General features: G+C 51.3%; 2 protein-coding genes across 3 annotated transcripts; both read right to left on the bottom strand.

Annotated features, from left to right (window-relative positions):
• On the bottom strand, nt 1-6623 carry Ticam1 (TIR domain containing adaptor molecule 1). The gene is made up of 2 exons (NM_001431327.1): nt 6551-6623; nt 1-2950 (listed from the first exon to the last, which is right to left on the bottom strand). The coding sequence occupies exon 2, from the start codon at nt 2824-2826 to the stop codon at nt 775-777; it is 2052 nt and encodes a 683-aa protein (NP_001418256.1). The 5' UTR covers nt 2827-2950; nt 6551-6623; the 3' UTR covers nt 1-774.
• Nucleotides 6624-8623: 2000 nt separating this feature from the next.
• Plin3 (perilipin 3) lies at nt 8624-20500 on the bottom strand. Of its 2 annotated transcripts, NM_001399329.1 has the most exons (8): nt 20443-20500; nt 16317-16402; nt 15216-15414; nt 14976-15058; nt 12882-13179; nt 10652-10851; nt 10021-10146; nt 8624-9517 (listed from the first exon to the last, which is right to left on the bottom strand). In NM_001399329.1, the coding sequence occupies exons 2-8, from the start codon at nt 16383-16385 to the stop codon at nt 9176-9178; spliced, it is 1317 nt and encodes a 438-aa protein (NP_001386258.1). In that variant the 5' UTR covers nt 16386-16402; nt 20443-20500; the 3' UTR covers nt 8624-9175. The 2 variants fall into 2 exon arrangements, with proteins under 2 accessions (NP_001386258.1, XP_087421815.1); XM_087565689.1 differs by lacking the exon at nt 15216-15414 and having other exon boundaries at nt 8627-9517.
• Between the last annotated feature and the right edge of the window lie 2736 nt (nt 20501-23236).

Below are 23236 nucleotides of genomic sequence, written 5' to 3' on the forward strand. Positions count from 1 at the left end.
TTGTTTTTGTTTGTTTGTTTAATGTATAAGAGTCTGACATGTCTTGGGGAGGGGAATCAGCATGAAGGAAGATGATCCGCAGTGACAAAACAATCAAAACTGGCAGCAACTCCCAGTTTTTTTTCTCCTCCTTTCTTGAAGTTATAAGACTTCCTGATGAATGGCTGCAGCACCCCCCCCACCAGACTACATTTCCTAGAATTCCTTGCAACAGAAGGCTACGTAGCCTGAACTGACCAATGGGATGAGTATATCTACATAATTTCCGGTTCCTGCCACTCAAGGACTGGGCTGGTACACCCCCTTTTCTATTCTAGTCATGGCGAAGTTGGCGTGACCTGCTTGTTTCCTGAGGGTGATGGAGTGTGGGGGCGTTGGCTTGTGACTCAGCTGTCAATAACTTTATTATAAACAGGACCTTCCCTATGTGCCCCAGCACCGCATCCCCCCCCCAGAGAGACCATATGAAGGTTACATGGCCACACTGAGGACCCCTCACAGGAGCCTATGGCCCCATCATCCTCTATTCACAGAGATGATGCAGGTTGGGGTCCCACAGAGTCTGTTCAAATGGGGGTTCTGCACGTTTCCCAAGCCCTGATTTACAGGTGTGGTCTTCCCTGCCTCTGGGGTCTCAAACTGGGACCAACTAATGGCCACTGTGGGGGCCCAGGCAAGGTTCCCTTCCTCTAATATAACTTTAAGAACCCAAGTGAAGTTCAGTCTTGCCACTCTCGCAATCTAGGTGGGGTCCAACCTGGTCACTCTGGAGTTTCAAGAAAGGGGTTCCCCTCGGTCAGAGGGCCCATCCAAGGTTTCTCCAAACTCAGTCTTGTCATCAGATGACTGGGCCCCTGTGTGGCCCCACATGTGGTTGTTAACTCCCAACTGTACCATCTGGGCATGATGAATAATTAGAGGCTGAGGTCCTGGAGTCTGGGGGGCTGGGGAGGAGGCTGGTGAAAAGGATTGGGATAGGGAAGAGGACGGAGGCTGCCTCGGAGAATAGGGGGAAACTGGAGTACAACCCTGAGGATGGGAAGGCATTGGCTTCGGAAACCCTGGCCAGCTGGGGAAAGGTGTTGGGGGCCCCAGTGACAAGTCCTTCCCAAAGGCCACCCCAAGTCTGTTCATTTCTGTTTGCCAGGCTGTGTAGCCATGGACATAGGCTGAGTAGGCTGCAGATATGGCAGCCACCCTTTGCCGCTCAGCCTCCAGCTGTGTGCTCTGCTCCTTGAGGGTTCTGGCTTCCTGCTCTTTCTTCCAGCGCTCGCGCTGTGCCTGGAGCTTCTGTGCTTTGAAGGTGTTTGCCACCTTTCTGGCAAAGATTGGGGAGTGCTCATCCAGCCACACAATACTATGGAGCAGTCTGGTTGTGTCTGGGCTGAGCTGAGCCTGGGAGCACTCAAGTGGGAGGAGGGGGATCACACAGTCCTGCCTCCCAGACTGGGTGAGGCTGTTCATGAGAGCATGGTTGACTTGATGCAGGCTTAGGGGACAATCAAAGCTGGCAGTCAGGAGCAGGATCATGAACCCTGAGTGATCGATGGCATCTTGGAGACAGTGCAGCTCACCACGCCCAGGCACCTGAAATTCCTCACAGAAGGTGGCCCCATCAGGTACCCCAAGGGTCTCTAGCTTCTCCCGAATACGTAGGGCCACATGTTCATCAGCCCTGGCATGGATGACCACAAAGTTATAGAATTTCTGATCAGATGTTTCCAAGTGTTCCGAAACAGGGGGTGTGGAGGCTGGGGGAGCAGGGCAGCTGCTCTGGGAGGAAGCAGAGGACAGAGGGGGCTGCACAGAGGAGGCTTGGGAAGACGGTGGCTGGGCAGGAGGGCTGGATGACATGGAGTTCGGCAGAACATCGTCTCCTACTGGAAACTGAGGTGACCTCTGACTTGTGATAGGCCACTGCTTTCCAACACTTTCTGTGATGGATGTCAGGGGAGACCTAGAGTCTGCAGACACCTCTGTGCATTCAATGGGACAGTGGACACTTGTGTTTGGAGCAGCCAGAGAGTCAGGGAGGATGGGCAAAGCCACCTCTGGGACCCTAATTTCGTGTGGTAACCCCAAAGAGATACTGGTCTGCACTGGTGGAGGCTGGCTCCTGTCAGGTTCTTCGCAGCCTTCAGGGACAAGCTGAGGCTCCTGAGTGCCCAGTGGTTTGTCGCATAGCTTGCTGGGCCCATGGGCTCCATGGTGTGAAGAGAAAAAGGCCAGAGTGGGCGACTGGCTGATCTCTAGGTGACTGGCCAGTGTGGCAGTGCTGCCGGTGGAGTGTAACGTATGTCCCCAACTCCAGTCTGATGTGTCAATGGGGCGAGGCTGACTTCTAGTCATTGCAGGGGCAGCTGATGGTGGCTGCAGGGAACCCTGATGAGAACTACACCGATCCCAGGCCTCCTTCTGGAGTTGGCCCAGCTGGTGGTCACCCTGGGAGGTGAGGTCACGAAGGGCCACCTGGTAAGCCACATCCCTTGTGGAGGCCGGGCACAGGTTCTCCTCAGCCAGCAGGTGGTACAGGCGAGCCACCGTCCAGGACAAGTCTGGAGGCTCCTCAGGGTCCTCTGTGTTCTCCATGTCTGCCCACTGGCCAGCTACCAGCTGCGCTGCTGTATTTACCTTCAAGGACTCCAGAGAGACCCTGGCCTCCGTGTCCTGGCCCAGAGCCAGGAGTACCATGGCGTGGAGAAGTTTTGACTCCAGGCTGCCTGGATGCAGACTCCCCAGCTTGTGTTTCAGACAGGTCAGCCTGTCCCTTTCCAAGGCACTTAGAATGCCAAAGACACTATGGAGTGACGGGGCTGGGTTGGTCATGGATGGGGGAGGATGAAGCCTGGAGCCACAGAGAGTGGGGTGGATGGAGACATGTTCCGAACCAATTGTCTTATGCACAGCCTTGTCCCCTGCCACAAGGATCCTGGAGGGTGACAGTGCAGACCTGCAGGGGTGGGAGTTCATCATGACTTTCCAAACAAGATGGCACACCTGTTTAACCCCAGCACCAGGAGGCAGTGGCAGAGGCAGAGGCAGAGGCAGAGGCAGAGGCAGAGGCAGAGGCAGAGGCAGAGGCAGAGGCAGAGGCAGAGGCAGAGGCAGAGGCAGAGGCAGAGGCAGAGGCAGAGGCAGAGGCAGAGGCAGAGGCAGAGGCAGAGGCAGAGGCAGAGGCAGAGGCAGGGTTCTAGGCCAGCCAGGGAGGGGATACACACACACACACACACACACACACACACACACACACACACACACTTATAATCAGTGGGTAGAGTGTGCTGGGTAAGTATCATAAATCACCAGGTTCCATGCCCAGTGCTGCATAGACAAGGTGTGGTGAGAAGTGACTGCTCTGAGCCTCAGAGCATCCTGACACCTTTTCTGCCTCCACAGCCAGGCTGTGATGGGGGTCACTGCCTGTTCCACTCAGGCAGGCGTGGTTGAAGCTGCTATGACCAGAGAGCCCTGATGTGGAGTGGGTGAAGGCCACCTGAAGGTCCCACAATGCCCCATAGAAAATGCCCAATGGGAACCCTGGTCTAGACCAGAAGTAGACAGGTCAGTCAGCTAATCCACAGACTTTGCACACAGATGACCTTAAAGCCTTCAAAGACCTGACTCTGAGCAGCAGAGGTGGGCTGGGCCCAGAGGGAAGGGCCTTACAGCCATTGGCAGAGCCACGGTCACAGGTGGGAGCAGTGACGGCAGATGGCAGACCAGGAAGGAGAGAGCTGAGAGAGGGGCCACCCTCTCTGTGGCTGCTGGGAAATGGGGGCAATCAGGTGTGGCAATGAAGGCAGAGGCGGTGACTGTGAAGACAAAAGAAACAGAAAAATATAACCCTGGGCCAGAAAAAAATGGACGATGCTCACAGCAGGTCAGGAACATCAGTGCTGCCACAGGACTAAGACTGAAGGGGTCAAGAACTCCAAGGATTAAGGCTTGTGTTTGCAGGGCTGGAGAGATGGCTCAGCGGTTAAGAGCACTGACTGCTCTTCCAGAGGTCCCAAGTTCAATTCCCAAAAGCCACATGGTGGCTCACAGCCATCTGTCATGAGATCATGTAGTGTCTGAAGACAGCTACAGTGTAATCATATAAGTAAAATAAAAAAACAAAGGCTTGTGTTTGCAGATCCCAAGAACTCAGAGAACATGAAAATGGAGAAGCCTGAGTGAAGGGCATAGTTCATACAGAGGCCCTGGAGCAGAGGACACACACAGCCCTAACAACTCAGCCCTACTCCTGACTTCTCCACTGCACCAAAAATCTACCCACTTCCATCCTCTCACCCCATGCCTGAACAGGTCTCACACACCTACTGTGTCTGGCCACTGTCGTGGATGCTGTTGATGGAGCACCGGGAAATGAGAACAACCACCTAGGATCATTTCAAGAAATAAAAGCACCATGGAGGAAATTAGTCTGGGGTGGGGGGTACCTCCGGGCATCACTGAGCAGAGCCCCTCAAGGTGAGCTAGTCCAGAGAGCTACCTCAGAGAGCACAGAAGATGGACTGTGGGGTTCAGGGGGCACTAGTCGGAGGACACAGCACTACAAGAATTCCACCAGGACTTGTTCCTCCCTCTCTTCCCTCTGTCCTTGCTGCGCTGTGCCTGAAATACACTGTCCTACCTCAGGGCCTTTGCATGACTGTCCCTCAGATGGCACCAGCACCCCTCTAGGAACAAAAGCTCAGTGCAGTTGCCCACTGGACCCCGCAGTGAGCAGCTTTCAATACACGTGCACTCACTCATCTATCCCCTGCTAGAGTTCTCTCTCAACTCTTCATAACTCACACGAAATTCTCCCTAATGTTGTCGAACAGCCACCATGTCCTTCCTACATGACCAATCTGGGGACTCCACAGAGGACTCTGATATTGTCTACTTCCTGTATCTAGAGCGTCTGGCACACAGTAGGTGCATAATAAATGCGCAGTGAGGGTCAGCAGGATGGCTCAGTGGAAGGGTGCTCGAGGCTGCCATGCCTGAAGATCTGAGTTCAATTCCTCAGACCCATGTGGTGGAAGGAGAACAAAACAAAATAAAGTAAAAATAAACAAACCAATAGGCCTAGTAGTAGTGCACACCTTTAATCCCAGCACTCAGCAGAGGCAGGAGGATCTCTGAGTTGAGGCCTCTCTGGTCTACAGAGTTCTAGGACAGCCAGGGCTACATACTGAACTCTGTCTTGAACAACATGAACAGGACAGTGCCTGGTACACAGCTAGTGCCTAGTAAGTGCATACCGAGGTCTGGAGATACAGTTGAGTTGACAGAGTACTTGCCTGTCATACATGAGACCATGTTCAGCCCCCAGCCAGAAAAGAGAGGAAGGCAGCACAGAGAGATGGGAAAGGAGAAAGAGACATAGACAGGAGAGATAAATGTTTATTGACATAATTAAGCAGTGAACAGAGTAGTTGTGTTTTATTTGCTTGTTTCTTGTCACTGAGACAGGATTGGGCCTTGCACTATGTAGCCCAGCATAACCTTAAACTTCTGATCCTCCTGCGTCTACCATGTAAGGGTGGCATTTTCCTCTTGTCCAAGCTACTTGAAAAGCTGAGACAGAAGGATTTTTTTCTTCTTTCTTGTTTGTGTTTTTTGTTTTTCAAGACAGGGTTTCTCCGTGTAGCCCAGGCTGTCCTGGACCTCACTCTGTAGACCAGGCTGGCCTCAGACTCAGAGATTGACCCTCTTCTGCTTCCTGAGTGCTGGGATCAAAGGTGTGTGCCACCACTGCCCAACAACATGAGGATTTCTTGAGCCGAGAGATCAGGGTCAGTCCAAATGAGTTCCAGACCAGCCTGGTCTGCATAGTGATACACCCTGTCTCAAGATAACACAAGTGACAAAAAATAAAAGCACTTATTTTTAAGAAAGAGAGGAAAGGAAAGGGAGAGGGAAAGAGGGGGGGGGAGGAAGGAAGGGAGAGAGACAGAGTGAAGGAAGCGGAGAGAGGTAGGAGGTATGCTCAGTAGGGAGAGTGCTCATCCAGCATGCCTAAGACCCTGTGTGGTATCCCCAGAGCAGCATAAACCAGGACTGGTGGGTGGCTGGGTGAGCGGATGGCTGGGTTTGTGGGTGGATGGGATGTAAATAGGCCTCTCTCTCTTTCTTCCCTGGCCTTCTCCTTAGAATGGTCCAGGGGCCTGTGTTGGGCCAGGAACAGAGCAGACTGCAGAAGCTGCAGCAGGCCAGTCCTTACAGGTGGCAGCTGGTGCCTGTGTTAGTCTGGGGCAGGGGTTTTGACAGAGGACACTGAGGTAGAGAAAGCAAGGGGAGGCATTGAGGGTGAAGAGGGATGGGGGTTCGCTCGCTGTTGGGGCTGGAGGAGACCTCTAGTTAGAAGATCTAGGCATCTGGGAGTACTAGGGGCTGGAGAGAACCCAAGATCACAGGGCTGGGTTGGGGTCAGGAGTTGGATTGCAGATCTGAGTGTCCAAGGGAAAGGGCTTGAGCAACCTGAGGGCCTGCAGGTGGCAGCCCAGCACTCACTCCTGACCCTGTGCCTGCCGTGCTGTCCCCTCTGCCTTCATCCTACCTGGCTGTGGGGGTCCTGAGCTGGTAGATTTCGAGGTCCCTGGTAGCTGCTGGAGGAGGAGGGAGAGTTCGGTTCCACCCCTTCCTCCCTTCCGGGTCTTGTGGGGAGGAGAGGATGAAGTCAGCAGTCTCGCCTGTAATCACATCATCTAGCTGAGCCAGGCCCTGCCCTCCGGCCCAGTGCCCTGGCGCCACGTGGAACTAGGCAGGGCTTGCACTCTGTGGGGCCAGAGCTGCGGAAGAAGGAAGGAACCCTCCACCCCTAGAGAATGTTAAGCTGGCAGCCACAGAGCTCAGCTAGTGACATACTCTGGGGTTTCGCAAAGTACCACGTGGCTAAGTTCACAGGGAGCCTGGTGACTCACTCTTATCAGTCCAGCAGCACACAGGAAACTGAGGCAGGTGGATTGCCCCAAGTTCGAAGAAAGCCTGACCAACACAGAGAGAGCTCCATCTCAAAAATAAATTAATACAAGATAAGTGAACAGAAGTGCTGGAGGCCAAAAGATCTTATACAACTGTTTAGTTGTGAGTATTTCTCAGCTAGGTGGTGAAATTACAGGCATGTTTTAAAACTAAGGAAGCTAGGCTGGAGAGATGGCTCAGTGGTTAAGAGCACTGACTGCCCTTCCAGAGGTCCTGAGTTCAAATCTCACCAGCCACATGGTGGCTCACAGCCATCTGTAGTTGTAAATGATGCCCTCTTCTGGTGTGCACCCTCTTTCGGTGTGTCTAAGACAACTACAGTGTACTTAAATATAATAAATAAATAAAAATTGGTGAAGCTAAATTCTGAAAACAGAAAAGCAGCTATTTACAGAGGACTGTGACTGGGAGGTGGCTGCACAAATGAGCTACCCCTACCCTCTTGCTGGGGATTCTAGTCAGGAGTATCTGCCTTGCATCACTGAACACAATCAGGTATCAGAATGGCCTCTCCATTTTTGTGTTTACATGTGTACATCTTTGTGGAGGTTAACATCCAATGTTTTCTCTTGGTCACATCATTAGGAGACAGCTGCCTGAGTCCAGTCATCTCAGGAGCAAGTTCCATCATCCTCCATCTCCATGTTCCCAGGCCCCAGAATCCAACTTGCTTTTTAGATATTTCGTGTTTGTTACCCAGTAAAGGACACGAAGAGGGAGATGCCTATCCTGTTGTCTAAACCAAGACACAAGTCATACATGTGTTCCCGTCTTAACCGGCTACATCTGCTCACCACTCCTTTGTCCTTTATCACTAGAGTCCAGGCCAGAGTCCAGGAAGGGACCTGGTTGTAAAAGCTGACTCAAGGGCCCTGAAACCAGGTGACCAGGATTAAGTCCAGTCATCCACATTAACTTCTTTCTAACAGCCCAGCCGGCTCCCCCTCGCTTTGTGTTCCCATTCCTATAAAAAGGTCTGCGTAGTCTCTTTGGGAATCAGATCCCAAATTGGCCACCTACCTGCCAGTGCAGAAAATAAAGCTTGCATTTATTTATTTATTTATTTATTTATTTATTTATTTATTTATTTATTTATTTATTTCGGAGCTGGGGACCGAACCCAGGGCCTTGCGCTTGCTAGGCAAGCGCTCTACCACTGAGCTAAATCCCCAACCCCAAAGCTTTTATTTTTAAGCTTTGTCTCTGAAGTGAGTTTTCTTGGCTTCCACCCCAAAGCCAAGAACTCTAAGCACTTTACCACTGGAGCCATCTCTCCTGCCCTGGGTTTTTCTGTTTTGAGACACAGTGTCAGTGTGGCCCAGGTTAATTTCAAACTTACTAAGTAGCCAAGGATGACCTTGAACTCCTGATCTTCTTGTTCCCACCCTCTGAGTTGGGATGACCTTGAGGTCAAGGGGGACAGACATTGAAAGTCTGGCAGGTTCAGCTTGTCACACTAGTTCTTCTCCGTATCTCACAGGGAGGAGGGAAAGCAGGCAGCAGGCTCTTGCTGCTGTTCCCACATGGTCATTTCTAACACTCAAGGTGGGAAGACTTGCACTATGCATAAAGCAGAGATATAAGGAAGAAGGCCCCTCCAGGTATCAGGGTAGCTCAGCTGCTAGGAAGGGAACACACAGCACCCGTCTGGTCTCTGAAGCAGGTAAAATTTATTAAGGCATTATCTAAGGGACAGTGGATTCTCAGCTCTCACTTTCTCATCTGAAACGACTGCAACACTCCAGTTCTCCATCCTGTCACAGTTGCTGGATTCTTGGACCAGGTATCAGGGTCTGTCAGAAAAGCTCTTGCTATTCTGGGCCATGAATGCAGGAAAGAAACTGGAGTGGAATGTCACTATGCCTGATTTACTTCAAGACAAGGTCTTACGTAGTCTAGGCTATCATTGAATTTGCTATGTGGCAGTCAGGCTTTGAACTGACCCTCCTGCTTCTACACCACAGGGCTGGCCCAGGATGACAGGCTTGTGCTATCACTATTCATCATCCTCATTTTTTCAGGAAAACAATTTTTTCCAGAACATTCTAGATTCTAGAAAAAATATTTTTGCTTTAAAAAGACTGATGGGAAAAGGTTAAACACGTCTCATTCAGACTCAGAGTAGGGGAAGACCTGCTGTGCAACAGGACTGTTGGGAAAAGCAGTCAAGTCAGATAGGTGTTGGCCCTGGTCCTTCTCCCTACTTCTCTTCAGGGGCTTTCTCAGTGATTCCAGGAGCAAAGGGGCCCACCAGCCACATGGCTGGAGTGTTCTGGGCCACATACTCCACAGTGTGCTCAAGGGCATCTCGGGCTCTGGCTATGTGCTCTCGAGTTTGGGCAAGAACACTGGCTGTGAGGTCCTGGAAGGAGTGGATGCCAGAGAAGGTGGCCTGAAGGTCATCCACCTGGCTCCGCGCCTGCTGGGCCTGCTCCCTGACGTGGCTCGGCAGGCCTTGGATGCTGGCCCCCAGGGCCACACACGTGCTCTGAAGCTGCTGGGCGATGTCCCTGAACACACTGAGTGCCTGGGCCTCCACCTGCTGGAAGGGGGAGATTGGGGGCAGAGGGGGAGTTATTGAGGGTCAGCAATGTGCGGAGCCTAGCATGGAGGACAGGAATTTGGCTCCTTGGTTTGGAACAAGAAGACAGACTCCTATAACCTTTTCAAAATAGTTAAGATTTACAGGGAGACACCAGAACTAGTCCCATCAGAGACCAAAGCCATTGGTGCAGGGCAGGGAGAGGGAATCAAAAGCCAAACAGCGAAAGTTTAAAACAAAAGTTACAACCCCCAAATCAAGCACAATAGAGATACTAAGAGGCCAGATATGGTGCCGCACAGCTGGGATCTCAAAACCAAGCCAACCCCACCCCATCCCACCCCAGTAATAATAATAATAATGCAAAAATTAAAAACCATAGCCAAAACAAGATAGAATCCTGTAAAGCACGGATTCTGTGGTTGCTCCGGGGACAAGAAGCATGGCTTACACTGAGCAGGGCACGGAGACTCACAGGGGGACCCCAGGGCCCCAGCAGGTACCTCTGGCTTAGATGGGTCCTTTTCGGCATCCTGTGGGGTCTTCTGATTCCAGGTGAGCCACATCTGGTGCAGCTTCTCCTGCCCCTCCTCCAGCCTCTGGTCCACACCCTGTTTCACAGATTCCATCTATAGCACAGAGAAAGGGGCCTATCAGAAGGCGCTCAAGTCCCAGGCACTGGGTCCCAGGTGGACACAGCAGGGATGGGGACTCTCTTCATTTACATTGTTTTGTTTTGTTTTCTGGCTAGCCTGGAACTCATTACATAGACCAGGCTGGCCTCTGCCTTGTTTTTCCTCTTGGGCAGTGCTGAAGATAGACCCTACTCTACCACCAACCACCACCAACTTTATGTGACTAAGCTGGAATAGTATGCATGTGCCTTACCTGCTTTTGCTGGCCTAGCAACCCAGCGACCAGCACCCCTATCCAGTCAGGCAGAGAAAAAGGCCCAGGCTTCACACACCCTGAAACTTTTTTATACAGTCTGAGTTGACTGATATGCTAAGGTGTGGAGGAGGCCAGTCTAGGAGAACCAGCCCAGCCCACCTGCAGCTGGGTAAGATATCAGCTCAGCTCAAGTTGGGGAGCTGCAAGAAGGGGGCCTAGCCTTGGCCGTACCAGGATGCTCACCAGGCTAAGCACATGTGCGAGCTGCTGCAGCGCGTCCTGTGCACTCTGCCTGACATTACACAGCTTGCCCAGGGAGTGCTCATAGGCCTGGTTGCGGAGTCTCTCGGAGAGCGAGCCCAACCTGACAAAGTAGCTCCTTTCCTGTCTCTGCTGCTGCAGGGAGGCCATGTCTGCGCCCTCTGGAGATGTGGCAATCAGGGCTGCAGGAACAGACGGAGAGAGCTCAGGCTCATACTGCCCAGTCCACGCCATGTACCAGGCAGTTGGGAAGCTGAGGTAGGAGGATTGTAAGTCTCTGGCAACCTAAGCGACGGGAGACCCTGCCTCAGAATAAAGTGCAAGCAGAGGGCTAATGGTGTGGCTCAGTGGTAGAATAGCTATCTGGAAGTTGGTTCATCCTCAGGACTAGAAAACAAAGATGGGCTGGCAAGATGGCTGAGCAGACCAAGGTGCTTGTTGCCAAGCCTGATGACCCAAGTTCAACCCATGGATCCCAAGGCAGGAGAACCAATTACCAGAAGCTGTGCTCTGGGTGCTCCATGCACAGGCACCTCATATGATTAAAATAAAATATATTTTAAAAATTGAAAAGTGGGTGGTGGTACAGGCTTGTAATCCCAGGACTGGGGTGGAAGAGACAGGAGGACAGACCCCGAGAGCCACCTGGCCAGTCAACCTAGCCAAGTCAGAGTCCTAGGTCACTGATGCCGTCCGTGTCTCAAAATGCAGGGGGAAGACTGTCTGGGACAGACAGACACAGCTATGGCCTCTGCACCACACTCAGTGAGAGGTCGCTGAGGCATTCAGAGACAAAAAGTCAAAACCCAAGGCCTTTTGTTTGATTTGGTTTTTGAGAAAGGTCTCACTATGTAGCCCAAGTTGGATTCAAACTCACAGACATCTGCCTACCTTTGTCTCCTGAGTGCCAGGATTAAAGGCATGTGCCATCACGCCAGATAAAAATCTCTATTTTGAAAAAGAATTTTCTACTTTCTCACTTCTTATATGGTACATTTTGTAAACCAATCAGCTACTTTTTGGGTTGGGCCTGCTGGTGTGTGTCAAGTGACCACTCTACCCACTAAACCACAACCCTTGCCTGAAGTGGATTCTTGTGTTGTGAGACAGGGTCTTGCTCTGTAGCCGAGGTTGGCTTAGAACTTCTCTTCCTGCCTCATCCCATCCTTCCTGGGATGACAGGCACAGGCTACCTCACTTGAGTTACAAAGCTAGGTCCCATGTGGCTCTGCTATTCCCTATAAGCTACTGGGTCCTATAGGACAGCCAGGGATGCCTCTGGGAAGAGGTTCAGTGGTTAAGAGTGCTGACTGTTCTTCCAGAGGTCCTGAGTTCAAATCCCAGCAACCACATGGTGGCTCACAACCATCTGTAATGAGATCTAATGCTCTCTTGTGTGTCTGAAGACAGCTACACTGTACTTATATGTAATAAATAAATCTTAAAACAAAACAAAACAAAACAGGGGTTGGGGATTTAGCTCAGCGGTAAAGCGCTTGCCTAGGAAGCGCAAGGCCCTGGGTTCGGTCCCCAGCTCCGAAAAAAAAAAAAAGAACCAAAAAAAAAAAAAAAAAAAAAAAGAATCCTTAAAAAAAAAAAAAACAAACAAAACAAAAAAAAACAAACAAAACAAGGCTGCTCAGATGTGAGGCACCCCCACAGAGCCTTGGTTACTCTTTATGCATGCCCCCAACTTGGAGTACCTTCCTATTTTTTCACCATGCACCCCACTCTCTCCCAGGCCAGTGTCTCCTGCCAACTGTTGGGGAGCTACTGAGGTGCAGCAGAGATCTCTCCTGCAGAGGGTCACTGCAGGCTGGGAGTGAGTGCTTGTCATGCTTTGGATGAATACACTACACAAAAGCCAAAGTTGCAGAGCTGCAGGCTCATGGCCAAACCAGGAGGAACTGAGACCTCTATGGAAGCTGGGGGGGGGTGGGGTGGCATACACCAGGGCTTGAAAGGTGGAGGCAGGGGGATCATTCTTGAACTAAGAAATAGCTCAGCAGTAAAGGTACTTATTGCAAAGCCTGACTGAATTTGACCCCTAGAACCTACGTGGTGGATGGTAAGGTTCCACCAGAGGACTTGAAGGGCTGTGGGCAGGGGAGGGAGCCCTCTCCGGGACAGCTGTGGGGAAGACCAAGCATAGGCACTGAGGTAGGAGATGAGCCAGGCTGGAGGCCAGAGGGCCCAGGGTGAGGATACTCACCTAGTTCTGTGTCTGTCAGGGGCAGGCGATTGTCTGCCCAGGCCTCCGACTTCACCAGCACCCTGTCCACTCCGCTAATCACCATCTGTCCCACGCGGGAACCCATGATTGACTGAACACCGCTGGTCATTGCGGACTTGGTCATGTCCACGCTGCTTTTCACAGCCCCACAGGTCACATCCACTGCTCCTGTGACCCTAGTGGCCACTGTGTCCTTTGCACCAGACACTGAGCTGGATACCATTTCTCGAGCCCCAGACACTGTTGATGACACCAGTTCCTTAGTATCCGCCAAAACCTGCAGGAGGGGACATGTTGGCACCCTTCCACACTGGGATGCCAAACTCAGGCCACGGGGTCATCCTAGCCTTGTTAGGTAAGACTTCAGAGCTGGGATTCTGGTGCCTTCAATCCCAGCACTGCACAGTAAGCTCCAGGACAGCCATCACTCAACTTCTCTGTGTCTTTGGTTTTTATTTATTTATTTTTTTTTTGGTTCTTTTTTTTTCGGAGCTGGGGACCGAACCCAGGGCCTTGCGCTTCCTAGGCAAGCACTCTACCACTGAGCTAAATCCCCAACCCCTTGGTTTTTATTTTAAGGTGTTCCCAGATGAGCCTGCGTCCTCTCCAATTAGTTAAAAAATTTAAGTTTATACATCTTCGTAGGGGTATGTTCTGTGTGCAGAGGACCTCAGAGGCCAGCCAGAGTTACAGGCAGTTGTGAGTTACCTAAAATGGGTAATGGGAACCAAACTCAGGTTCTATGGAAGAAGAGCAAGCAGCCTTGACTACTGAGCCATTTCTCCGCTCTCTAATTGATTAATTAGATAATTAAGTAATGATTTAAATTTCTTTTTACATTACAGCACACATGTGAAGTTCAGAGGACAACTTGTGGGAGTTGACTTTGTAGGTTCTGGGGATTGAACTCTGGTCCTCCAGCTTGGCTGCAGTCGCCTTTACTCACTGAACTATCGTGGCCCTATTTATTGTTGACTTAGGGGTTTATGTATTCCAGGCTGGCTCCAACCCTAAACTATGTAGCTGCAGTCTATGTAATAGCCTAGGTTGGAATGCCATGCTGGCCACACCCTGGTCCCGAGTGATTCAGAGGGCAAAGAGACCGTCCCCAATCCCAGGTGCAGAGCCTCAGTATAGGCTGTACCTCACGAGTGAGTCTAGAGAACCCGACCTGAACTGCTTCTTTCTATAATGGGAGTAGCAGTGTGCAGGACACTTCAAAGCAGGTCTGTAGTGGGAGAAAACATTCTGGGAGTGAGGGAGAAAGGGTCACTGGGAGGTCTCCAGCTGCCTCAGGCCTCAGGCCATCCAGATGCCAACAAACCCAGAATCTTCTATTGTCCAATTACTGAAAGTATTCATGGTCATGGTAGACAGGAGTACAGGGTAGGGCCTAGTCCACAAGAACATGAAAAGTGTGTTCCCATAGCAAAGTAGCCACTCAGCCTTTGATTCAGAAGCCAGACAGAATGGGGACTGCCTAGAGCTCCTGCCTAAAATTCCCTGGGGAGATACTGGGGGCATGGCCAGGAGTGGAGTCCTGCCTAGAACTCCTCAATGAGGGGCTGGGAATAGCCAGGGTTGGAGCCTCTGCCTAGGGATCCCCCAGTGAGAGGCTGGGTCCCGGAAAGGGGTTGCAGAGTATTCAAGCCAACCTGGGCTATTTCAGTAAGGTCATGTCCTGATATATCCTACTGGCTATCCAGTTATCTACTGGATTTGGTTAATAGGGGTTCTAGAGATCAGAGGTCTGAGTTTCTGGAACAGCACATGTAAAAGTCATGGGGCAGAATCTGATGTGTGTGTCTGTTGTATTTGCATCCTGTCTTCTTGGGTTTAGGTTCCTTTCCAAAGGCTTACAACTCTGTTTCTAAGGATGTGGACCACAATCTAAACTGTGCTTAGTACTTGAGGGGCCAGACCAGATGACAGAGTATGCCTTTGTTCTGGATTCAGGAGGACCCAGAGGGTATTCTGACTGGATGTGGTCAACCTTAAGAACTTCTTGCCCAGTGCAGGTGAAGACTGTTGCAGACAGGGCCTCAAGACAGAGTCAGCCGACTTAGCACTGACCTTCTCAGTGGGCTGCTGGAGGATGGGCAGACTCTCCTGCAGTCTATCCAGCCCTTGGTGTGCATACTTGTTGGCTGTCACAACTGCAAGGAGAAAACACACATTCACTGTAAATGCCCTTCAAAGGTTTGGGGAGCAGCCCAGGACTGGTTCCGGGGAATTGGAGATCAGAAGTGGGGATGATTTCTTCCAAAGATGGCCATGAGCGGCGTTCTCCACACCTTGGGGTCTTCAACTCACTCTGGGGCTCCAGCTTGGACAGGATGGGTTGCGCCCTGCTGACCGCAGCTGTGGTGAGGGTCTTGACCCCTTTCTCAGCCACGTCGCACACCGTCCTGACGTGGGGGTAGCTCTCCTTGGTGGAGGTGTAGGCAGCACTCACCATCCCACATGTGGAACTGATGAGAGGCAGGTTGGCAACACGGCCCACCACACTAGGCTGTGGGGAGCAGGGGACCAGGTGAGAAGCTTGGGGTACCTGCCAGCATGCTCTCAGTTTGGGGGAACACATCAGCTGGGCTCTACCACTCCTGACAAACAACTGTACAAAGCAGGCACCTGAAGGCTCTCGCATGGGACTGGCCACCCCAGTGACGTGCCAGGCAGGCAATGCAGTGACTGAGAAATCACTTTTTTTTTTGGTTTCCTCTTGTATTTTTGAGACTGGGTCTCATTGTATAAACAACGCTGGCCTGGAACTCAGAGACCTGCCTACCTCTATAGCTACACCATGCTTGTCTGAAGAAATGCATATTTGTTAAAGCACTTGGTTCCATCCCCAACCCTAGAAACCAAGGGTAATGGCACATGATGCCATCCAGCACAGGTTGGGACCTCAAGGGTTCTGTGATGACTTTGATGCCCTGGGCTACACAGTGAATTGGAATTCAGCCCGGGCTAAATGACACTATCTCAGAGACAGAGAGATGAGAGGGAGAGAAACAGAAAGAGTAAGAGAGAGTGCATGTGAGTCCTGGGGGGAGGATTTTTGTTAAAATCAGGCTAGAGGATCAGGGGTTCAAAATCATCCTCAGCCATATAGTGAGTTTGAGGCTAGCCTGTGCTACATGAGACCCTGTACTGAAAGCAAAGAAAAAATGAAGGGCTGGGTCTCAGGTTTAACCCCAGCATTCAGAAGACAGATATAGGGGATCTCTGTAAGTTCCACACTAGCCTGGGCTACATATCAAGACTTTGTCTCAAAACGAAACAAAAAGAAAAAAAGAGAAAAGAAGGAAGGAGGGAGACCTCCTGACTAGCCTCCAGGCTAGCCCCTTCAGCTCCCAGCAAGCTGACCCAGAACTCAGAAGCCCAGGGCTCCCTGATGCACAGGCCCCTCACCTGCATGGTAGGATCCTCCACAGCAGCCTGAACTTCTTCAGCAGGAGCTTCTGTCCCATTGCTAGACATGGTCTCAGCAGCAGTTGCTGTGGGCAGAAGATAGTCAATTGACAGCCAGCCCTACTCCTATCTCCAGGGAAAGCCAGGAACATAGGAAGCACAGTTGATCTGTGAACTTTCAGCTCTCTCAGAACTCAGTCATCAGTTCAGAGGGTCCAAGGTCCTACCTCACCCTAACTCTGCCCCAACCACTGACCCTGTGGTGCCTGAGATCCAACCCAGTTCCTCAAGCATACTCAACAAGTCTGCACCTCTGGCCACACCCCAACCCCTCACTGTGGGATTCTAGGTGGGACTCCACCCATGGCCACACCCTCCAGCCCCTCACTGGGGGATTCTAGGTAGGGTCTAACCTCTGATCGTGCCCCTAGTCCCTCTCACTGGGGGAATTCTAGGCAGAGGCTTCATTCCTGATCATGCCCCCAACCTCTTGCTTTAGAACCCCAACTCTGGGTGGCTGTGACAGGGTTCTTAGGCCACGCCTGGCAGACATGCCCCCCCTTTTTTTTTTAAAGATTCATTTATTATATATAAGTACACTGTAGCTGTCTTCAGATACACCAGAAGAGGACATCGGATCTCTTTACAGATGGTTGTGAGCCACCATGTGGTTGCTGGGAATTGAACTCAGGACCTCTGGAAGAGTAGTCGGGTGCTCTTAACCGCTGAGCCATCTCTCCAGCCCCCAGACATGCCCTTTTTTTTTTTTTTTTTTTTTTTTTTTTGGAGCTGGGGACCAAACCCAGGGCCTTGCGGTTGCTAGGCAAGCGCTCTACCACTGAGCTAAATCCCCAAGCCCCCCAGACATGCCCTTTTAAGTGTCACTTTTGCCATCCATTAAGGAGACAGGTTAGGTCCAACACCTCTCTCAGGGATACTGTTCCCTCACAGCCTTCTTCTATGTGACCAGACAGTTGACACTGATCCCACAGCTGTGCCCATTTGTGGGTCTCAACAGGAAAGTAGAGACAATCTAGCTGCCCAGCAGAAGGGGATTTAAAAACAAAAATAAAGAACTAACAGATGTCCCTGTGTTTTCAGGTTAAGACAGAGAACTCTCTCACGAGCTGAGAAGTTCAGAGGCAAATGTCTGAAACATTAAGATTCTTTCTTTCTCCTTAAAAAGAACTTTGGGAGCTGGGAAGACAACTCCGGAGGTACAAAGCACGTACAGTTCTTCCAGAGTTTGACTCCCAGAATCCATAGCATGGGGTTCACAACTGCCTGTAACTCAAACTCATGGACATGTAGCCTCCACGGACACTAGACTCACATTCACACGTGTATACACGTAATTAAAAACAAGTTAAGGGCTGGAGAAATGGCTCAGTGGTTAAAAGCACCAACTGCTCTTTCAGAGGTCCTGAGTTCAAATCCCAGCAACCACATGGTGGCTCACAACCATCTGTTATATTTTTGGTTGTGAGCCTAGCCTTTAACGGCTGAGCTATCTCTCCAGCCCGGCTCACAACCATCTGTAATGAGATCTGATACCCTCTTCTGGTATGTATGAAGACAGCTACACTGTACATATATATATATAAATAAAATAATTAAAAAAACAAAAACAAAAACAAGTTGAGTCAGGGGTGATAGTGTGCGCCTTCAGTCCCAGTGCTTGCGACGAAAAGCAGGAGGATCTGTCAATCCCAGACCAGTCTGGTTTACAGCATCAGGCCCAGTCTTAACAAAACGAACTAATACAATAAATCTTATAAAGATCTATGTTTTAGTTTTGTTTCTGTGCATGCAGTGGCCACAGAGTCCAGAAAAACGCATTAGACCCTTGCAGCTGGAGTCACGTAAGGAGCCTGAGCTGGTGCTGGGAACTGAACCTGAGTCCTCCGCAGGAGCAGTAAATGCTCTTAACTACTGAACCACCACTGCGGCCTGAGTCAGTTTTTCTTCACATAGATGTCAGAAGATCAGGAAGCCTGATGGACTAAGGACGGGTTCAGACAGAGGTAGAAACCTGGTGCCTGAATTTTAGGACAAGTAGGTGATATTACCTGCTTAAAAACCAGTTAAAGGGGTTGGGGATTTAGCTCAGCGGTAGAGCGCTTGCCTAGCGAGCGCAAGGCCCTGGGTTCGGTCCCCAGTTCCGGAAAAAAAAAATTAGTTAATTAAAAAAAAAAAAAAACAGTTAAAAACTGGAACTGGGCATTCATGATGTCCCAGAACCACAGACACCAAGTGGCACATGAGGAAGGTCAGAAATCAAGGTCATCTTTCACTACACAATGAATTCTAGGACAGCCTGGGCTTCATGAGACCATGTCTCAAAAGATAAAGCAAGGGCTGGAGAGATGGCTCAGCCGTTAAAGGCTAGGCTCACAACCAAATATATAAAAGATAAAGCAAGGCAGGGTTTTGAACAGATGAGAAATCATGTCAGAGGGAAGTTGGGGTCTTCACTTGTGGTAAGCAGTGTACGGCCAGGCCTGGTTGCCTCCCTCATCCTGCTCCACCGATTCAAATTGATGATGGGTCTAAAGGTTGCCCCTACTTCAGACACTGTGCCCCAGGAAACTCTAGTGTGACAAGTCTGAACTCTTCTGGTGTTAAGTGTGCGCACACAATGGTCCCAGGGGGTCTTTACTACACGCCAGGCAAGGGCTCACCACTGAATTACAAACACCCCCGGCCCCTTTTCTATTTTATCATTTATCACGTGTGTGTGAATGTATGCTCACCATAGTGTGCACATATGGACGTCCCAAGACAACCTGTAGGAGTAATATTCTCCTACTGTGAGGTCGAACTCAGAGGTGTTGGTTTGTCCCATCTCATTGGCCCCTGTTCCTGACTTTGGAGCTCCCTGGTAGGAGATCAGAAGGCGATAATCCCTTGGAAGGCTTGGTCATCTTGCTCAGGTTCTCTGGCGGACTGGTTTGTATTGTCTGAAGGACGCTCACCTCAGCAGCTAAGCTCAATATACTCAATATAGAGGGTGCTCAATCAACTAGTCTGGCAAACCGCAGCAGTTAGCTTTGAGATGATTTCCCAACAGGGCAGTCAGGTGATGCTGGTCATGCCTCACCTAAACCCGGTAACGGTCACCTGGTAAGGCGGGTGGCAGAGCCTCACTGATCCCTTAGGAGTCATATCCCTGGAGTTCCCATTCCCAAGCAAGGGTGGCCGCAGTGGACCAGGGAGTGAGTGCCTTTTGCTCTCTTAGAGTACTGTCGGAATCTGACCTCCCTACACCCGGCTCTAGCAGCCTGAAACTAACCCTCCCCCACACACCCCGCCCACAAGATTACTTTCTCTGCTGATAAAGCCAGAGAAACCCCCAGGGGCAAAAAGCAGCTTGTAGCCAAGATTTAGAGGTGGTTAAGGGAGTTTTTCTTCTAGGTTTGGTAACAACGCTGTCATCCCAGCATTGTTGTTGGAGGCAGGGGAATGGCAAATTCCAAGCCACCCTAGTTTACAGAGTAGGGCCATTTCCAAAAACAATTAACAAGACAGAAACAAAACATTGAATTTGAGAGATTCCAAAAGAGGGAGGCACCCGGCTCGGCTGGAGACAAGACCGCAGGTCACAATGTCCTTTGGAACAGGCCTGGCTTTAAGCATCTTCCCTGGACCCTCATCCCCTACCCCTACACACTCCAGGGCCTGGGGCTAGTGCAGGGCTGGTAAAACTATTTGCAACTGTGGCTGCTGGGTTAGTTATTCTTGGAGACAGTAGACTCAGTATCCCGGGGAGGAGGGAGGACCGCAGGTCAGGACGCTTGGGACGTGCATTTGAACACAACTCTAATTCTGGGGATCCAGGACGGTGGAATCCACCTTTCTTGACGCACAGGGACTCAATCACTAATGGGGACGCTCGAGGGCCAGGCCAAGAGTTGGAAGCGCAGCAAAAGTTGGGTCCTTGGGTAAAAGTTAAAGTCTCCTCTAAAAGTAAGGTTTCTTAGTGTGCAGGGATTTTGGGATATCCGAGTCCTCCCCGAGAAACCTCGTTTCTCCCTCTTTTTCAAGGGCGTCTCTAAACCGATCTTGCCCCTCGTCCCCTCCCACCCCCCTCAACTCCCTCACCCCCCACCCCCCACCTCCCTCTCACCAAAGTCCTCAGGTCGTCGAGGCCAGGAAACCTTCCCTAACAAGTCCAGCTCCGATCTACCCGGAGGGGGGGGGGGCGGCCTTGTGGGTCCCGTGGAGGGAGGGGCCTTGGAGTGACGGGACAGAGAGCCAATCAGAGGTCCCCATGGCGCAGTTCCGCCTTCTAAGGCGACCCAGCCCAGGTTGCCTACGGTAGTTGCGTCCCAGAAAGACCTGGAGTCCTGGATGGAGAGGAGAGGGGAGACCCATTCTGGGATCCTTGAATCCTCCTATGTTTCCAGAGACCTCAGAGAGACTTCCAGATCCAATGGATGGTTGAGTGACATTTTTAGAAGTCCATCAGACCCAGGTGAATCAATAGTCAGGAGAATAAACACCCTGAACCTCAGTCCTGATTGGATCCTAAATGAAAGCTTGCTGTCATCCAGATTGAGATTCTTATCGCCCGCAAAGCCTCTGGCGGACCAGGGCACTGAGGCCCTGAGATGGCTAGATATGGGCCATATCCAGCTTTCCGCTCCTGGACCCCTGGATCAAACCTTTCCTGAAGATGCTTCCTGGACTTTTTTTTTTTAATTCCTAAATCTTATTTCTCCCCTGTGTTTGTAAGCTAATTGTTAACCCCAGCACGCTGCAGGGGCTAAGAAAGAGGCGAATGTATTTGTTGAGAGTGTGACTGCGTGTGCCGCTGTGAAAAACGTGCACGGGCGTTTGCGACTGCGCATGCACGGATGTGAGCCTGGAGAGGACCCACCCTTATTGAGTTACCTCAGATCTTTCCAGACTTCCGTCCGGCACCTCCTCTTTTTCTAAGCTGCCCTTACTCAGACTGAGTTCTTTATCTTCCTGCTTCCAGTGAACAATGCCGCCTTCACAGGCAGTGGCGGGATGGTGTGTGTTGCCACCAGATGGCGCCCTGCTCCCGAAGGGGGCCCCCTCCCTTCTGTACCCCTCAAAGGTGCCCCTTCCCTCGTTGCCCCCGACGCCGCTCCTTCCCTCACCGAGCCCCTCCACTCTGTGACCCGGACAGCGCCCTTCTCTCTGTGCCCCACTCCCGACAGCTCCTTTCCCCTCTCTTTCCCCAATGGCGCCTCCTTTCCTGGGTCCCTGATGGGCGTCCAGGCCACCTGTGGCATAGAAGGCATGTCCTATTAACCTCGGGCCTGGCCTATTAGCTGTGTATACCAGGCGTTCAACGGGGACTGCCTTCTCTGGTACTGAACCTTCTCAGCTTGGTAGCATTCAGAGACCCGTCGGAAGACAGGCCAGCAGAATAGCTTTAAGACTTTAGGAGGGGATACCGGGTGGATGGCCAGAGCTACACAGTGACTGTGTACATTACATCTATTTATTTAGGGGGCACTCATATACCACTAGTGTGTGTGTAGGTCAGAAAAGAGCGTGCAGGAAGTAATTTCTCTGCATCACGTGGAGCCTGGGGAATTGAGCTAAGGTTTGCTGAGTTTGCAGCGGCTCCCTCCCTTTCCCGCTGATCCATTTCACTGGCCTCTAAGGAATTTTACTTTGTCTCACTGAGGCTAACCCCCCCGCCTCAGTCTCTCTCCCAGTGTTGGAATGAGAGGTATTCTTTTAATTTTAGGAGAAATTAGGGACTGGTGCATAGTGCTCAATCAGTATACACAAAACTTGGGTTCTGCCCCCAGCACTATATCCCCCAGGTGTGGCACATGCCTGTCACCCCAGCACCCAGAGCTGAGGCAAGGGGACCTTGGAGATCAGTTCAAGGGCTTCCTATGCTACCCAGTGAGTTTGAGGCCGGCCTGAGTTATATGAGATTGGAACAGGAAAAACAATGGAAGATGCTAGATGAAACAGGAGCTTGCTGTGTCCTTACTCTTTGAAGGATAGTCAACAGCTGCCAGCCCTTGCTGTAATTCAGTGACCTGACGGCCAGCTGCCTTCATGTCTCCTCCTCACAGGGCCTTTGTGCCCGCTGGGTTTGGTCCTGCCCCTCACCACAGGAAGCTGGGGTCATTTAGCATGCAGAACCTGGCTGTTCCGTTATCCCCAGCCCCCTGAGCCTCAAGGCAGCAGCTGCTGCTGTACCTGTGAGGAGGTGGTGGTAGGCTTGGGGAAACAGCACAGCTCTGAGACCTGTGGTCCACCAGTCTGGGCAGAGCTTCTCCCAGGCCCTTGAGTCACCTGCGTTCCTTTCTCTGGCTTCCACATTCTGGCCACTTCCAGATCCTTTGAGAGGCATGTACTATGTCTCCTTGGTCTCTTGTTTCTCTGGGCTCTGAGGCCAACCCTGCAGACTGCCTGGTGGCAGGGGTGACTTAAAGCAAGTGGGCCAGTGGGCAGATTTCAGTGTGTAAGTATCTTGGCTGGCTCAAGGGCTGTGCTCTGTGGGGCCTGTAACCCAATCCCTCTGGGACCACAGCCCTCCCAGTCCGTACAGAGAGCAGCCTGGGCCTGGGTGCCCTGGTTTGGCCCGCAACTTAGAGTACTACCAGCAACCAGAATATCCTGGTCATGTTGTCGTGCTAGTGGGGACAAGTTGTTCCTGTTGTCTCTTTGCATGGAGACTGGTCTCCTAAGTGGAGACTGACAGGTGTTGCTGTCCTGGTGACCACCTTGAAACCGAGTAAGTGAACATAGGTGTCACTTAGAACTTGGTGGGGGACGGGGTTGGGGATTTGGCTCAGTGGTAGAGCGCTTGCCTAGCAAGCGCAAGGCCCTGGGTTCGGTCCCCAGCTCCGAAAAAAAGAATAGAAAAAAAAAAAAAAAAGAACTTGGGGGTGGCATCCAGCTCAATAAGACCCTTAAGTCCCTCT

This window comes from Rattus norvegicus, chromosome 9 (assembly GCF_021556685.1).
Source record: "Rattus norvegicus strain SHRSP/BbbUtx chromosome 9, alternate assembly SHRSP_T2T, whole genome shotgun sequence".
Lineage (NCBI taxonomy): Eukaryota > Metazoa > Chordata > Mammalia > Rodentia > Muridae > Rattus > Rattus norvegicus.

Bases quoted from the DNA above. Each gene is read 5' to 3' on its own strand.
- Ticam1 (NM_001431327.1), bottom strand. From the start codon at position 2,826: ATGACCAACCCAGCCCCGTCACTCCATAGTGTCTTTGGCATTCTAAGT.
- Plin3 (NM_001399329.1), bottom strand. From the start codon at position 16,385: ATGTCTAGCAATGGGACAGAAGCTCCTGCTGAAGAAGTTCAGGCTGCT. The intron at 15,059-15,215 runs GTGAGTTGAAGA...TTCTCCTTGCAG, and splicing joins GTCCAAGCTGGAGCCCCAGA to TTGTGACAGCCAACAAGTAT. The intron at 10,852-12,881 runs GTGAGTATCCTC...CTGTTCCTGCAG, and splicing joins CCTGACAGACACAGAACTAG to CCCTGATTGCCACATCTCCA.